Here is a 17,063-nt window from a genome sequence, read left to right as displayed (position 1 = left end):
AGGAGTCTATTTGTTGAAATATTTGGACATATATTTATAGAAATGGAAAAATGTACTGCATGCTAAGTTTAGACTGAGCAAACAACATCTTGACCTATGGTATATACATACACACGAGTTTGTATTCTCATGAGGATGTATACACAGCATGCTTCTGCTTGGCTGCTTACACACTAGGAAACAGCTGCCCTTAAAGCACTGAGTTGAATCTGCCAGCTGCATAATGAATTGCATTTGATTATTACACACCGAGTCACAGCTCCTTGCTGTTTGAGCAACTCTAGAAAATAGATGTCTGTCATCTCCAGGGAACTATGGATAATGACAGACAGCAGTAGAGTGGCTGTTTTAGATGAATAAATAAAAACATGTTATTTTAACACAGGCAAAAAAAAAACTGCCTCTGTTGAGTAAAGTTCACAGAAAAATCTTTAAAAGCAAAAATTGAAAGCCCCCATTTGAACCGGGGGGAGAGCTTCTCCATGATGGATTGGGACATGGAACTTCAAAGTTACCAATAGATGTGTTTTTTTTTCCTTTTCAGAATATCTCTGCAATCTGTGCTGTGTTTATGGGCCATTAAGCAAGGTCTGACAGGAAGTTGAGAAAAAAAAACATTTGGGCCTGTAGACATGTAGAATGTGGCATGGTTGTTGGTGCCAGAAGGGCTGGTTTGAGTATTTCAGAAACTGCTGGGATTTTCACGCACAACCATCTCTAGGGTTTAGAGAGAATCCGAAAAAGGTCCGAAAAAGAGAAAATATCCATTGAGCGGCAGTTCTCTGGGCGAAAATGCCTTGATAGCAGAGGTCAGAGGAGAATGGCCACACTGCTTTGAGCTGATAGAAAGGCAACAGTAACTCAAACTAGACAATTCCTGCAGAAATTGTGAAGTGTGGTTGCCGCCAACGCAAAGTCGACTTTGTGCTGAACGGAGTGAACAGTTTCTGTAGTATAAGCAGAGACAGAGTATGGTATGCTATAACATCACGGCAACGAGTTGATATGCATCACACATATTCAGAGCTAAATTAACCCTTCATCAATACTTCAGATCAGCGATTTACTCACGGTATGCTGTGACGAGTGGCGGCGAATCATAAAGCTAGCTGGCCAGTTCAGACGGTCTTGGAAAAACCTTTATATTTACACTGCACAACCGCACCATTTTAAAAAGCAAGACAGGGCTAGGGAGATTAATTTGATTGATTTATGGTTTTACGTTAAGTTTTGCTCATTTGTACCATTCAAATAAAAACATTTAACTGTGCTGCAATTCAGAGTTTAATCTGTTACCTTAGATACGGACTCATAGACACAGGATAGCCTATTAGCCTACATGTTAGCCGACCCAAATTTCTGGAGTTAGACCGGACCAGAAGCTGCTGCACACGTGTTGTTGACGGCGTTGTAGCACTTTTTAGTACAGTCTGGCTTGGTTGAGAACTCGTTTATTCAGTAGGTAAGAGCATAAGCTTTCTAACCAGGTATAACAGCACGTCTATTTTTGGTTTTTTAATATCGTTTTTGTAGGTCAACCGAAAGTGTTCGCATTAGCGCAATACATGCATGCGCTCTTTGTTAGCACTAGCATGCAAAGACGCTGGACCTGACGAAACGTCGTCAACGAATTTGCGTAATATCTTGTGAAATACTATTATTATTTAGGACTTCTGGGTATGCCTAAGCCATATGTTTGTTGATATACCTAGCTGACAGCGTTTTCATTTGGAATACCGTTTTTTGTCGTGTTTACTTCCGCATTCCCCTACATGCTTAGTGATGGCTGGTGAGGACGAACAGCGGTCCGCATCACGTGTGTAAAGCCGACCAATGCTGTAACTTCACCGTTCGCATGTGAATGACGTCACCTTCTCCATTCATCTCTATGGGAAAAAATTGGGCATAAAAAGTCATATTTCTCAAAAACCGTGCAGCGAAACTTTCCACAAAGTAATAGCACACAATTCCCAAAGAGGCCGGTGATTTTGACGTATGGCACGTGTATGTGGTGCGAAAACTCTGGGAGGAGTAGCGGTCCAAAAAATGGGTGGAAAGAATAATAATATGTGCGATAATAGTAGTGTGGTTGCCTTAAAGCAACCACACTAATAACCACTTGTTACAACCAAGGTATGCAGAAGAGCATCTCTGAATGCACAACACGTCGAACCTTGAAGCAGAAGGTGTACCTAATAAAGTGGCTGGTGAGTGTATATCATATTGATATATATTTTTATTGTTTAAATCATATTTAATTGTTGAAAAAAAAAATATATATATATATATATATATATATCCATCCATCCATTATCTATACTGGATTATCCGCTTATCCTGAGCAGGGTCACGGGGGGTTGCTGGGGGCTATCCCCGCATGCATTGGGTGAGAAGCAGGAATACACCCTGGACAGGCCGCCAATCTATCGCAGGGCACACACACCATTCACTCACACACTGATACCTATGGGCAATTTAGGGTCTCCAATCGGCCTACCTGCATGTCTTTGGACTGTGGGAGGAAACCGGAGTACCCGGAGGAAACCCATGTGGACATGTAAGCTCCACACAGAAAGACCGAAGGCGAGATACGAACCCATGACCTTCTTGCTGTGAGGCAACAGTACTACCCACTGCACCACCTATACATATAGTATATCTGGCTACACTATAAAAGATGCAGCATCAGTTAGTATTATTGAAAGGGAAACATCAGTATGCCAACAAGTAGGTAACCACCTAGATAAATTCAAACTGCTTCTAGAATTCTTAATGAACAAATGCATCCATCCAGTGTGTTGAGCAATGCAATAAAATATGAGTGTTATTTTACATGAGAATTTGGTGTTTCTTTCATTATGCCTCTCCCTCATTGTACAATACATATGTATCGTATAATAAGATACATAGAATAAGTAGCTTTTTGAATGACTTCCACTACTTCTGGATTCACACCATGTTCAACTGTTCAGTAAGTCTGTAACTCAGTGATGTTTCACTGTGTGTGTGTGTGTGTGTGTACATACTGTATATGCATACAAGCCGTCATGCAAACGCAAACATTATAAGGTGAGGACACATACCGGGGTCTGACAAAATGGAGTCTGTCTTTGGAAGAAAGTGATTGCAGCGAATGCCTTGATATCCTTCTTTACACCTGAGGGAGGAAGGGAGGGAGAGAGAGAGAGAGAGAGAGAGAGAGGGAGAGAGAGGGAGAGAGAGAGAGAGAGAGAGAGAGAGAGAGAGAGAGAGAGAGAGAGAGAGAGAGAGAGAGAGAGAGAGAGAGAGAGAGAGAGAGAGAGAGAGAGAATTTTGAATTTTAACCATCCTTTATTATTCAGTGCAATGGCGAGTTCAAAATACAGTGAATAAACCAACTTTTCTTCCCTAAGGTAAAGAAAAACTTTGATGGGGCATCCATCTCTGCTACATTCTGGAACCTTGACCACACCAGTGCTCCCTGAGCCCGTATACCCAGCAGGTCAACCAAAGATGTTTTTTTGGCTTTGAGAACACCAATTGTTTCCCTTCCTCCAGAGGTCTCCACCAAATTTTGGAGATCCTCTATTTCGCTCTCCAGAGCCTTCATAGACTGGGTGATGTCTCTTGTGACATTTAGAGTGTATTGCAGACACAACTGTTTAATCTGTCTTTTACCACAGTCCCACCATTGTTGCAAAGAGTTGAAAGTATGTTTTTGCTTCTTCCATGTACCTCAAAAAAAAATCAAAAACCTCCCTGAAATTAGAGTCATGTAGGAGTGTGTTGTTAAAATGCCAGAAAGAAGCACTCCCAGGCTTGAAAGATTGAGAGAGAGAGAATTTTGAATTTTAACCATCCTTTATTATTCAGTGCAATGGCGAGTTCAAAACACAATTTTTATGCAAGTGAACATTACATTACAACATTTGAACGGGATCTTGTCCCCCACTGCCTTGAACTGTCATGGTTCTGTGTTTTCCTGTCTGTGTTTCCCTTGTTGGGTCGCCAGATGGCGGCACTTCTGTTTTGTGTCCTGCTCCCCCCCTGTTAATTGTATGATTGTTTTCAATTGTCTCGTTATCCCATCATTGTTCCCACCTGTGTCTTGTTATCCCCTCCTTCTGGTTTGATTGTTTTTTGAGTTCACCTGTGTCTTGTTACCCCGTCTATTTAAGTTCTTTGTGCCCTTGACTCGGGTGCTGGTTCCTTGTGTTTGTTCCCGACTTCTGTTTGTTTCAGACCGTTTGTACCTGCCTGTGTTATGTTTGACCTGCCCTTGTGCTCTGCCTGCCCGTGTTCTGCCCTGCCCGTGTTTGTGAGTTCCTCTTGTTTTCTGTTTTATTTAGATATTTTTTGTTTGTGTTTTTGCCTATCGTGGCCTTGTCTGTTCCCTGTTTGTTTGCCTTTTTGTTAGTAAAATCTTTGTTAATTTTCCCTTTTTGAGTTTGTGTTTTTGTTCTATCTGCGTTTGGGTCCCCCCTACCCGTACCGTGACATGAACCTTGTTATGCCGTGTCAACCAGATTGACATTTTTGCTTTTCCTATTAAAAAATTTAGCAATACCACCTTTTCTCTTTTTTAACGGTGTACCTTGGCCAAAAAACAAAGTGTGTTTGAAAATATGAAACCTAAAACTGAACACCACCCTTTGACCAACTGTACAATTGTTTGCAACCGTGAACACCCTAAGAAGATATGAAAAACTGTTTCTGATTCCCCACAAAAAGGACATCCCTGCCCCACAGAAGGATCCAGGTGTGCCTTGTATCTGTTTGTAGAAATCGGTCCATGCACTATACACCACTGAAGGTCTCCTGTCCTTCTTTCAAGGGGCCTTTTGTACAGAGACTGCCAGCTACCCTTAGGGGAAGAACCTGACCCTAAAAAAGCAGACCATTTTGTATCACACAGGCCACCTAAAAGTCGGAGATACAGCACCTTTACACAGATAGTGTACAGTGCCTTTTTCTTGATACTGCTAAAAAAACCGAGTCCAGGTGTTTTAAAAGAAAGGATAATTTCCTCATTTTCCTGCCAATCCCCCAAACTAGGTGCCACAGTTATGTTTGGGAACATGAGGACATCAGCATCAGAAATTCTCCCAGTTAGGTCACTCAATTAATCCTGCATGGGTCTGGGAAGTGAGGTACAGAGTTCTTCCAGCATCCTCTGACAGATACGGACAGACTTGAAACCTGCCAGGGCTGCCACCTGTTCCGCTGCCAGCCACCCGTCAGCCGTCCGCAGATGACGAATCTTGGAAAATCCGGCATCCACCAGGCCAGATCGCACTGTTGGTGAGTCAGGTGTCCCAATATGTAAAAGTGGATTAAAAAACAAAGGCTCCTCAAGGGTACAAAAACCAGGGGTAGCGGTGTCGTCCCTTGACACAGCAAAAATCTGCCATACCTGTGGACTGCTCCGTAAAAAGGGGTGAGTCCTGCCAAGTCCATTCTGCTCAATGTCATTAAAAACAAATGCCTATCCAAGCCCATCCGACCCACCTTGTTGGACTGCCTGCAAGCGGAAAGCTGCCATTCTGCATTTCAGGTCAATCAATCCTTGGCCTCCCTCATTAATTGGCAGATAGAGCACTGCTTCCCTTAGCCAATGGTGCCCAGACCAGAACAAATTAAGCAGTGTCTTCTGCATCTCTTCAACTAGGCCCACCGGAGGGTCTAGTACAGTGAATCTATGCCATAAAGTGGCAGCAACCAGATTATTATTGATCAGGACTCTTCCCCTATATGGTAACTGGGGTAGCAACCATTTCCATTTAGATAACTTGGCACACACTGTCCCACTATACCCTCCCAGTTCTTCTTTTTGTACTCTTCTGTGGCTAAATAAACCCGCAAATATTTAAAACCTGACCTCTCCCATTGTGTATCACCAGGGAGGACTGGCAAAGCAAAAACATTCCACACCATAAAGCTTCAGTCTTCTCCCAGTTCACTCTCGCAGATGAGGCTAGCTCATAAACACTGAGTACCTGTTGTACAATTTGCATATCTTGTGGATTTTTAATAAGCGCAATGTCATCCGCATAGGCTGACAACTTAATTGCCTCCTTAGTGGGTTTCCCGTGAACATGTAACCCTGTTATAGGGATGTATCCGAATCCGAATACTGTATTCGGGAAGGCACAAATAATGCGATGGAAACAGATAGCCTATTTCTTCTACCCGAAGTTGCTCGTTATTATTCAGATTCAGGAAAAAAAAAAAAAGTCCATCATTGTGGATGGCCACAAGATAAAAATGCCCATTCCGTTTGCAACATAGGACTTCGATTTCACTAACTAGTCATTTCATTTACTACACATTATTGAAAAGTGATCGCTATATTCTGTAGTTGCCCCCACCAAGTCAGCGCACAGCAGGCAGCAGGCTGAGAGCTGACCGTTCCCGGCTATCACTCAGGGAAACTCTCACATCGAGGAGGACGCATCAGGCGCGGGAGCTAGCGAGACAAAAGCCTGGTGTGACAGCTGGATTTCTTTCAAACCCCCCGCAACCTATACATCAAAATGAAGCTTAGAACCTGCAGTTTGTTTCCTCCATTTAAAAAAATCCAGTCGAAATATTGAAAAAACCAACGTTTTACCTTGTATTTCAGTCAATATTCATCCGTATGTATCAGCCATAGGTCTTGGCTATCAAATGAACACGAAATCCAGTCCAGATTTTCATGGTAACAGTTGCCACCAAGGGAAAACATGAGGACATCAGATGGTTTGCAGTCTATCCAAACTTAGTTCAGTAGGGGAAAAAAAAACAGGCAAAAAAGGTTTATGTATTACTGTTATGTAATTACTGTTGTAAAGTAGTAATTCACATTTTCCCTAGCGAACTGCAGTAATGTTAACACATCAAGAAATGCAAACGCAGCATCATTGGAATTTAAGATTATTCCCTTCAACTGAAGGATATTTTTCTATGTATCTTTACCGTAAATAGTTTCTATTTCCAATGCAAAACAGAATGTTTTGATTTATAAAACATTTTTTTCAGTTTCTGATTGGTCAATGTCCCCCAGTGAAAGGGGGGACAGACAGTTCATAAAATTAGTTTAGTTAAAAATAAATTTTAAAAAAAAAACGATGACGTGAAAATATAATTCATAATTAATTATATGCCAATATTAAATCAATTTGATGCTTTGAAGGCACAACAATTGCACAGCCAATAAATATTAGGTTAGAAAATACAACATTTGCCAGATTTAATGTTACTTCTGGTATAAACCACGCCCACTTCCGGTCTTCTATCCGAATACAGATACAGAGACCGATAATTTTGTTGGTGGAACAGATACAGATACAGATAATGACATTTCTGCACACCCCTACCCTGTTAGTTTCCTCTGCAACATGCAAAGTAGAGGTTCTATTACCAAAATGTACAATTGGCCGGATAGGGGGCATTCCTGTCTAATCCCCCTCTGTACCTTAACTGGAACACTCAATCTACTTCCTATTTGTATCAGTATGTGGCCCCTTCATAGTACCCAAGACACAAATACCTCCCCAAACCCAAACATTTTCAGTGTTTTAAATAAATATTGATGATCAACCCTGTCAAATGCCTTTTCTTGGTCCAGGGAAAGAAAACCAAACTCTGTCCCATAAACTTTGGCATAATCCCACAAATCACACATCAAAACCAGATTATCATAAATGGACCTATCTGGAACACAATTTAACTGGTCAATATGGATAAGGTTTCCTAAAACACTTTTCAGTCTGTTTGCAAGACATCTGGACAAGATCATATAATCTGAGCATAGGACAGCGACAGGCCTCCAGTTCTTCAGGAGCCCCAGGTCCCCCTTTTTTGGGAGCAGGGACAAAACAGCAGGCTGACAGCTTTTTGGAAGAGTCTTTGTTTCAAAACTGCTTCTTAAAACGGTTTTTAAAAAATCTTGTCCAATGACTCCCCAGAAGTGTTTGTAGAACTCCGCAGGCAGTCCATCAATTCCTGGTGCGCCATCGGTGGAAAGCTGTTGCACTGCCTCAGTCACTTCCTCAAATAGCAGATCATTGTCCAAAGATGTCTGCTCTTGCTGGTCCAAGGAGGGAAGAAGCTGAAATAAATCTTCTGTACAATGACTATCAGTGCATTCTGCCTTGAACAGCTCAGAATAAAAATTAACAGCTAATCTACGCGTTTCCATTGGGTCAGATGTCTCTGTCCCATCAGTTCAGCGGAGGCAGTACATAGCTTTTTTCTGGGCTGTGCCCCTCTCCAGGTTAAAAAAGAAAGTTGTGGGAGCATCTATATCGTGAACATTGGTGTACTGAGACCTTATTAGTGCCTCTTTAGCTTTCTTTTGCAGTATGTCCCCGAATTCCTTCCTTTTTTCTGTTAAACTAGTTTGTAAATCTGTGTTATATTGTTGTACCATTTGTGACTGAATCCTGAAGGTATCTTGTTCTAGTTTGTGCATGGTTTGTTTTAGTTTAACTGTAGAATGTGAGGTATACTCTTGACAGAAAATCCTGAGTTTTACCCACATCCCACCACTGTAATAAATTGTCATATTCTCCCTTCTGCTCACTCCAATTTCTCCAGAAGAGTTTAAACTTCTCACAAAAAACAGTGTCCTGTAAAAGTCAAGTATTGAACCTCCAAATAGAATTCCGCAGACCAGTATGTGGGACTGTCAGGTTTACTGTGATAAAATGATGATCAGAGAACCTAGTTGGGAAAAGATGGGCAGCTAAAACTCTAATGCATACTGCCTTACTCACATATATTCTGTCCAGCCATGCTGCTCCTACCCTTTCATCTTATACCTTGGCCCAGGTGTACAGCATCACACCTGGGTTTCTCTCCCTCCACACATCAGACAAAACAAACTGAGTAACAATTCCAGTTAAAACTGATGCAGAGAAAGGGTAAGGCTCTTCGCCATCTCTATCCAAAGTAAAATCAAGAGTGCATCTCCAGTCACCCCCTACAACCTAGATATCTTCACTGTTAAAGTTTTTTTAAAACAGCTTTTAGTTTGTTTAAAAGTCTAACACGACCCCCCCTTTATTAGGGGCATATATGTTCATAAAAACATAAAAGTATTTATTTATCTCTGCCCTAACAATCAGAAGATGACCTTCCTCTACTTCAGACTTGGATAATATGTTAATATTTGTATTGGGAGTAAAAAGTATTGCAACTCCTGCACTTACATTTTATCCATGGCTAAGAGCATACTCGCCCCCCCACCACAATCCCCACTCTGCTTCATTGCTTTTATCACTATGCGTCTCTTGTAAAAAAGTTACATGCGAAAGCTATGGTGTTGATTTGTTCATGGCTCTGGCTCATATTCAAGTGTATTTAAAAATATTTTAAATTTACAAATAATAATAAACCAAAACTCACTATTAGGCTACACATGATTTCAAATTGAATTGGTCTTATAAGAAAATGAAAAGAACCATAGCATGACATAAGTTCTTTTGAGGAACATGATTTCCTTATGGGTTAGTAAACCCAAATAGCTTTTTGTTAATGCAATGCTTGTTTGTTTATTTTTTGTGAATCAAACACTAACACAGGACACAAAAAGCTGCCTTGACTATATGCAGTACATATAAACATTTTTTGCACAAAAGAGCCAGTCCAGAGTCCAGAGGCACGACAGGAGAAAAGGATTATTTTGACTGGATCGGTCAATTTTGAGATATTGTGATATTTAGCTTCTACAACTACTGTAGATTCATAAAATATCTGAAACAATGATCAGAAACTATTTTGAATAGTTCATTTAGATGTTTTATGTGGAAAAATAACAACAAAAAATAATTTTTCGGCGTATACATAAATAATTTAAAAATCCTTCTGTAAATTACCAGCCATTGAGTTATTAATCACATTGAAACTGAAAAATGAACTCTGACTTAATCCTTGAAGAAAAAAAGTGTTTGAACTAATATGCAAATTTGGGTTTTTTAAATTATTCATGAACTAATTTGCATATGTTCCTAAAATAAATATATAAAGGTGATAATACAACAAAATGTTTGCATTTGTGTCCACATTCAGTGTATGCTACTTTTTAGTTTTACATAAAATTATCTGTTATTGGGAAACAGCCATTAAATGATGGAAAATATGTGCATTTATCACTTTAGTTATTACAATGCACACAATACCTGTATCGGCTTTCAATGTTCCAAAAGTTCATAAGCCGCGGACAACAGGGTAACTTCTCAGACGCACCTCCAATACGAAACGCTTCAACTCCACTCGTAGATAAACTCAAGATTATTTATTGTAAGCCTTTGAAAAAGGCGCAAACTGCCAGGCTTTACAATTCCAAAACACAAAAGGATAAACAACGATGTAGGTGATAGAGATAACGATGATGATTAGTGTGGTTGAAAAATTGTGTGACTACCCTGTCTATTGTCCACATTTTTTGTCTTCTGGGTAAGCATCCCTCTTCAAGGTGAGTATGAGCTATCCATTAAAGGGGAGTGTCCATCAAAGGTAAAGGTAAGTGCAGTACCAGTAACATAGGCTAAGGGGGGGGGTTAATCATTGCAGAATGTGTCATATGTCATTTTGTCTTCTCATGATATTGACAAGGGTCTGATCATTCTGAACATGTTGGCTCCATCCATGCGTCCTGATGCTGTCTGCTGAGCCTGTTCCACAGTGTGTGCATTGGGACCCTCAGTTGTTCTTCCTCTTGGGATCATGTACTCAGTAGGTGTGGAAGCCTCAAAGGTCTTTTCTTTTAAGTCAAGTTTTTTCCTCCTTAGTTGAGCTTGTGATGACATGTCACATTCCTCCAAGACTTTAATTTTTGCATCTGCTGCTGCCAGCTCAGATTCAAATTCCAGCCTTTCTCTCCTTGCCTTGAGTTGGCCTTCTTCCATATCAAGTGCATGTTTTTGGTTCAGAGCTTCAGCTTTAGCTCCGAGAGCAGCTCGCTCTGATTCAGCATTCCTACGAGCACTAGATGTACTTGAGCTGCGGCTGCTTACACTTGACCTCTTCAACAGAAGAGACACACTGTCCTGAGGCCCAATGGCACCATCCAACAATGACTGTTCAATTGTATGTGCATCACCAAGCATCCAAACATCCACGTCATTTAGAAACTCCTTGAAACAAATTAATTTAGGCTCATACCAGTCACAATGATCAGCCTCTCTTTCCTCTTCAGGCAACAGTGATTGCACAGACACTTGCAAGTCCATAAACTCCACCAACAAGCTATTAAATGTCTCCATATGACTCTTAACATTTTCCTTATTTTCATCACCATGATTGAATTTAGTTACTTTTCCGCGTTAACGCACCGAGTTTCCCTTGGCGAGTGCCAATTAATTTGTATAGTTTCTTTTCATCCACAACCGCTTCCTTTTCCGAAACAGATGCCGTTTTGTTTTGTTTGTTTTGTGTTAATTCAATTGTGTTTGTTTAATCACTGTTTAATGACTTGCAACATTTGTTTCACACATTACAAGCACGTGAGTCTAAACAATTGATCCCAAACACAAAACAATGCATCTCTTTACTCATGGTAACTTGCGTTGGTTGGCAGTGCTGATTCGCTGTCAATCCAAACCGTGGAAATCCACGTCCCAAGTCCAGTGAATTTTTCAACTTAAATGTATTGGTTTTCGATGTTCCAAAAGTTCATAAGCCGTGGACAACAGGGTAACTTCTCAGACGCACCTCCAATACGAAACACTTCAACTCCACTCATACATAAACTCAAGATTATTTATTGTAAGCCTTCAAAAAAGGCACAAACTGCCAGGCTTTACAATTCCAAAACACAAAAGGATAAACAATGATGTAGGTGATAGTGATAACGATGATTAGTGTGGTTGAAAAATTGTACGGCTACCCCATCTATTGTCCCACATTTTTTGCCTTCCGGGTAAGCATCCCTCTTCAAGGTGAGTATGAGCTATCCATTAAAGGGGAGTGTCCATTAAAGGAAAGGTAAGTGCAGTACCAGTAACATAGGCATTATTGTTTGTATAAACAAATAATGAGATCAAGAACATAATTACTTATATAATCTACATTATATAAAATTATTATATATAAATTATATAAATCTATTTATATAATCTTATATAATTACTTAAACAAAAAATATTCTAAACAAGATATATGGCGCTCTCATGCCAATTTTTGTGTGGGCTGCAAAAAAGGTCCAGGTGACGCAATGACATTCTAAAACAGCCGCTATACCCATTGTGACGTTTCGTTACAGCATCCGTTGCTATGCCGACACTGCCAGCCTTGATACAATCTATTGCATAAAGATTCTAAGACAACTCAGCAATTTCTCTGGCTTAACAGGTTATTTTCCAGCCTGAAATGCAATTGTATTAGTAAACGGCTACACATGTCATCTAACTTTCAAGTAATTGGCTATCTCCCTGGATATGAAGTAAATGTTTTTACCAATAAATAGTAATAATAAATGCAAATTTATCCACGGAAATAGCTATACAAAAAAGGCTAAATAAATGTCTTGGTCGCGATCGCAGTTGTAGATGTCAGAAGGAAATGTCACTGACTTAAAAAAAAAAAATTTTTTAAGTTGGCTCTCTCTATTTTCCAGCGGAATAAACACCCCGAAGTGAAGCACAAAGTTACCTACTGATCGTAGATAAGATCGCTGTGAGGTTGCTTTCCATAGAGGATTTCAGCTAGATACTACTGAGGATTTCAGCTGCATATTACTGAAAATGCTGTAGAGGTGGCTAGCTATAAGTGCATACCAGCGTACGAGTGCTGTGTGCGTTGTGTTGATGGTGGTAGCGTAGCGCTGGCTAGTGCTAGAAGCTAGCTAATTGTTAAATAGTCTACTTAGCTACACCACTATCACTGAGGTTCAGAAAATGTAAGCCTGTGTTTGGCTAATAATTTTAAAGTGTATTATGTACACTTTGTACAGGTTCACTCTATTAAATGTAGAGGTAGTTATCATTTTTAGAGGCCATAAATTAAATATAGCTATAAGTAGGTAGATAAGTGAAAACGCTGCTCACTGAATAACGAAATAAACAAGACAAAGTTTTAATAAATGATACCATGTCATTCTACAGTCAATATCTGGGACAAAATATTGAATAAATACACAACCTTACCATTGTTTTTACGCGTAGAGATGTCCCTTTTGAGACTGATAGGTCATATATTGTCTTGGACAATCCATTTGTGATATATATGCGCATTTGTGATGCTTGGGTACCTTCCAAAATAGCTGTAATACCACACGTGTCGTTTACGGCGTTGTCGCCCTTTTTAGTACAGACTGGCTTGATTGACAATTTATTTATTCAGTAGGTGAGAGTAGGCCCTATAAGCTTTCTAACGATGTATAACGTCTAATTTTGCTTTTGGAATAGCGTTTTATAGGTCAGCATAACCGAATATTTTCTTATCATCGCATTCACTTACGCATTCACTCTGTGGTAGCAGTAAAAGACGCTGTTCTCGTTACTCTTTAAATGAACGGACGGTGTGAAGACAGTAGTAGACAGAGCGTGCCAGGTTACAGTTGGCTAACCACAATGTACTGTATGTCTTGTGATTTCAGGTGAGCGACAAGTATTAGTTAAAGGGGATTTTGAAATACTATTTCTGTTGGCTAGCTCTGAAACACACCTTGCAGACAGAGGCGTATGGCCGTATGTCTGGGACACAGGTATAAAGAAACGAGCAGGCAAACACGTAGGGTTAGAAGCCTGCGGCCTGGCCGGCACCCTGATGGAGTGTCAGGATCTGGCCTTACTAAGACTAACAGCTATGTTGTTCAATAGGACACGAGAATCTCTCCAGCTCGGGTGGAGTCCGTCTCTCTTCAGTAGGCCAGGCCTTCCCAGAAATCAGGCCAATTATTTATAAAGCCTATGTCACTTGATGAGCACCACTCCGACAGCCAGAGATTTAGCAAAGATAGCCTACTGTAGACCTCATCGCTCCTACGAGCTGGAAGCGGGCCAGAGCAAATTACTTCCCGACACAACTTTTTAGCCACTGCACACACCAAAATAAAATTATTTTTGGTGACCTCCGATTGCCTCATTCGGATGTTGTTTGTGCCGACGTGGATAACAATCCTAGACTATTTACGTTTACTTTTAGCCAGTACTTTTAAATTTGCCTCAATGTCGGTGGCTCTGGCACCAGGAATACACTGTACTATGGTCCCTGGTGTCTCTAATCTCACATTTCTCAAAATACTATCCCCTATGATCAGGGCTTTCTCAGTAGGTGTGTTACTGAGTGGGGAATATCAGTTGGAAACGCGAGTTGGGTGGTGCTTGGTTTCTTTGGTACCCTGATAAAATCGTCCTGCAGCGAGGACACTGGCGGCAGAGAAACACTCGCATCTAAACTAGCATCCGGCTCGGGTAAAAGGGAGTCTAAGAAAGTCTTACTCTCCTGAATCTGATATAAAGTCCGGATGCTGGTCTCTAACTCAGCTATTTTCTGTGCCAATTCTAAATTAAGCTGACACTTAGCACAAGTACCATTACTCGTAAAATTGGCAGCAGAGCTAAGACTAAACATGCAACAAACTGTGCAGGGAATGGAAGCCATGATGCGCTCTTACCGTATTTTCTTTAGTTGTTCGCTTCGTTCGATTTACAATTTACTTTGGCAAGTAATCCGGAGAAAGTAGTATATGATGCTTACTTGTAATGCTTACTTGGGTTTTGTTTAAACACAAAAGCCCAAGATCGTGTCGATACACACTTGAAAGCACGATATTAGCCTGTAACAAATTTTTTTGAACTCCTCACTCTTTCAACCACAGAAAGTATGTGATGACTGACACCTAGCACTAAAGAGACCTTCAAGATTACACATATGTATTTAGGTATGCATTGGATGTTGTTTGTATTGATGTGTGTGTGTGTGTGTGTGTGTGAGAAAAAAAAAAGAGAACGTTGATTTATTATGCCAATTAATTTAACTATAACTAATAGGGGGAAATTACTCATTTTCACTTTGTGCGTGTCGGTTTGTGTGTGTGTGTGTGTGCATGCGTGCATGTGCGCATATGGCAAGCAATTTTAAAAGTCAGATAAAAGTATTGATATCAAGAGTATTTTATGCTGAGATCAAGAAACCGAATGGTTCTCTCATTTACAGACTTCTCTGCTTACAACAATTTTGCATGCAGAACTGCATACACCCTCGATTTACTTACTACTTATTTTGCAGACACCACACCTTTTTAAAATAAGTACTCTACCTGTTTGTTATCTACATATTTTAAAAACATAAAAATCTGCGAAACCATCCAAACAATCTATGTGTATTGGAGAGAGGAAAAGGTTGATATAAACAGGATATATATATATTGCTTTGTGAAGAGGAAATGTTATTGGAGACAAAGCAATGCTGACACAAAGTAAATGGTTATAATTTCAACCTGCCATGTGATGTGAACAGCCAGCAACCAGATGGGACATTATTCAAGGTGATATCAAATCAAATGACGAAACCGTTTACTATAATGAATGTGTGTGTGTGTGTGGGGGGGGGGGGGGTGGGAAGTGATAAGGGTGGGATGTGTATGTGTGTGGGGTGGGAGGTTATAAGGGTGGGATATGTGTATGTGTGTGTGTGTGTAGTGAGTGTATGAACATCTGTATCTACAGCACAGTAATGACAGCAAAGGAACTATTACAAACAAAGCTCTCTTTACACAACCCTTCCTGCCCTGGTTTCTCTCTGATTGGCTGTGTGTAAATAAGATAATCTCTGAATTTAGTCTGTTCTCTAGTAATGTCATACTTTTTTTTATTTGACCCACAAGTGCCTATTCATTGATTACATTATTTAAACATATTAGAACACTCTAATATGGAAAACATCAGCATTGCATTCAGTCACCATCAATGTTTCCACAGCAACAGGGGCTGATGCCATTCTGCAAGAGTGTCTTCTGACAAATAAAAATTGTTTATGTGAGCTTAATGTTCCTGAGAGCACTTGCTTCACTATTGTAACTTTAATTTGGCATTTTCCTTTCTTGCAAGGCATTATGATCTTGACTCAAGCTGTAAATGTCAATTATTTAGCTGCATTGAAACACATATATCAAAATAGAGCATTGTCTGTGTATATTAGAGGATGAATTACTACTACTGCTATTGCTACTGCTACTACTACTACTACTACTAATAATAATAATAATAATAATAATAATAACTAGACAATTCCTGCAGAAATTGTGAAGTGTGGTTGCCGCCAACGCAAAGTCGACTTTGTGCTGAACGGAGTGAACAGTTTCTGTAGTATAAGCAGAGACAGAGTATGGTATGCTATAACATCACGGCAACGAGTTGATATGCATCACACATATTCAGAGCTAAATTAACCCTTCATCAATACTTCAGATCAGCGATTTACTCACGGTATGCTGTGACGAGTGGCGGCGAATCATAAAGCTAGCTGGCCAGTTCAGACGGTCTTGGAAAAACCTTTATATTTACACTGCACAACCGCACCATTTTAAAAAGCAAGACAGGGCTAGGGAGATTAATTTGATTGATTTATGGTTTTACGTTAAGTTTTGCTCATTTGTACCATTCAAATAAAAACATTTAACTGTGCTGCAATTCAGAGTTTAATCTGTTACCTTAGATACGGACTCATAGACACAGGATAGCCTATTAGCCTACATGTTAGCCGACCCAAATTTCTGGAGTTAGACCGGACCAGAAGCTGCTGCACACGTGTTGTTGACGGCGTTGTAGCACTTTTTAGTACAGTCTGGCTTGGTTGAGAACTCGTTTATTCAGTAGGTAAGAGCATAAGCTTTCTAACCAGGTATAACAGCACGTCTATTTTTGGTTTTTTAATATCGTTTTTGTAGGTCAACCGAAAGTGTTCGCATTAGCGCAATACATGCATGCGCTCTTTGTTAGCACTAGCATGCAAAGACGCTGGACCTGACGAAACGTCGTCAACGAATTTGCGTAATATCTTGTGAAATACTATTATTATTTAGGACTTCTGGGTATGCCTAAGCCATATGTTTGTTGATATACCTAGCTGACAGCGTTTTCATTTGGAATACCGTTTTT

At 40.1% G+C, this 17,063-nt stretch overlaps 1 protein-coding gene across 1 annotated transcript in view; it reads right to left on the bottom strand.

The window, feature by feature from the left end:
* The window catches only part of LOC135247634 (pro-neuregulin-3, membrane-bound isoform-like), a 292,814-nt gene that overhangs the window by 45,435 nt on the left and 230,316 nt on the right, over positions 1–17,063 (bottom strand). The window contains exon 4 of the mRNA XM_064321340.1: positions 3,084–3,157. Coding sequence (XP_064177410.1) covers positions 3,084–3,157 — 74 coding nt within the window. The remainder of the gene's footprint in view (positions 1–3,083; positions 3,158–17,063) is intronic.

Source organism: Anguilla rostrata, chromosome 2 (genome assembly GCF_018555375.3).
Source record: "Anguilla rostrata isolate EN2019 chromosome 2, ASM1855537v3, whole genome shotgun sequence".
In the NCBI taxonomy this organism is placed as follows: Eukaryota; Metazoa; Chordata; class Actinopteri; order Anguilliformes; family Anguillidae; genus Anguilla; species Anguilla rostrata.
The sequence above is the reverse complement of the archived record's forward strand: the minus strand, read 5'-3'. Positions and strand labels throughout refer to the sequence as shown.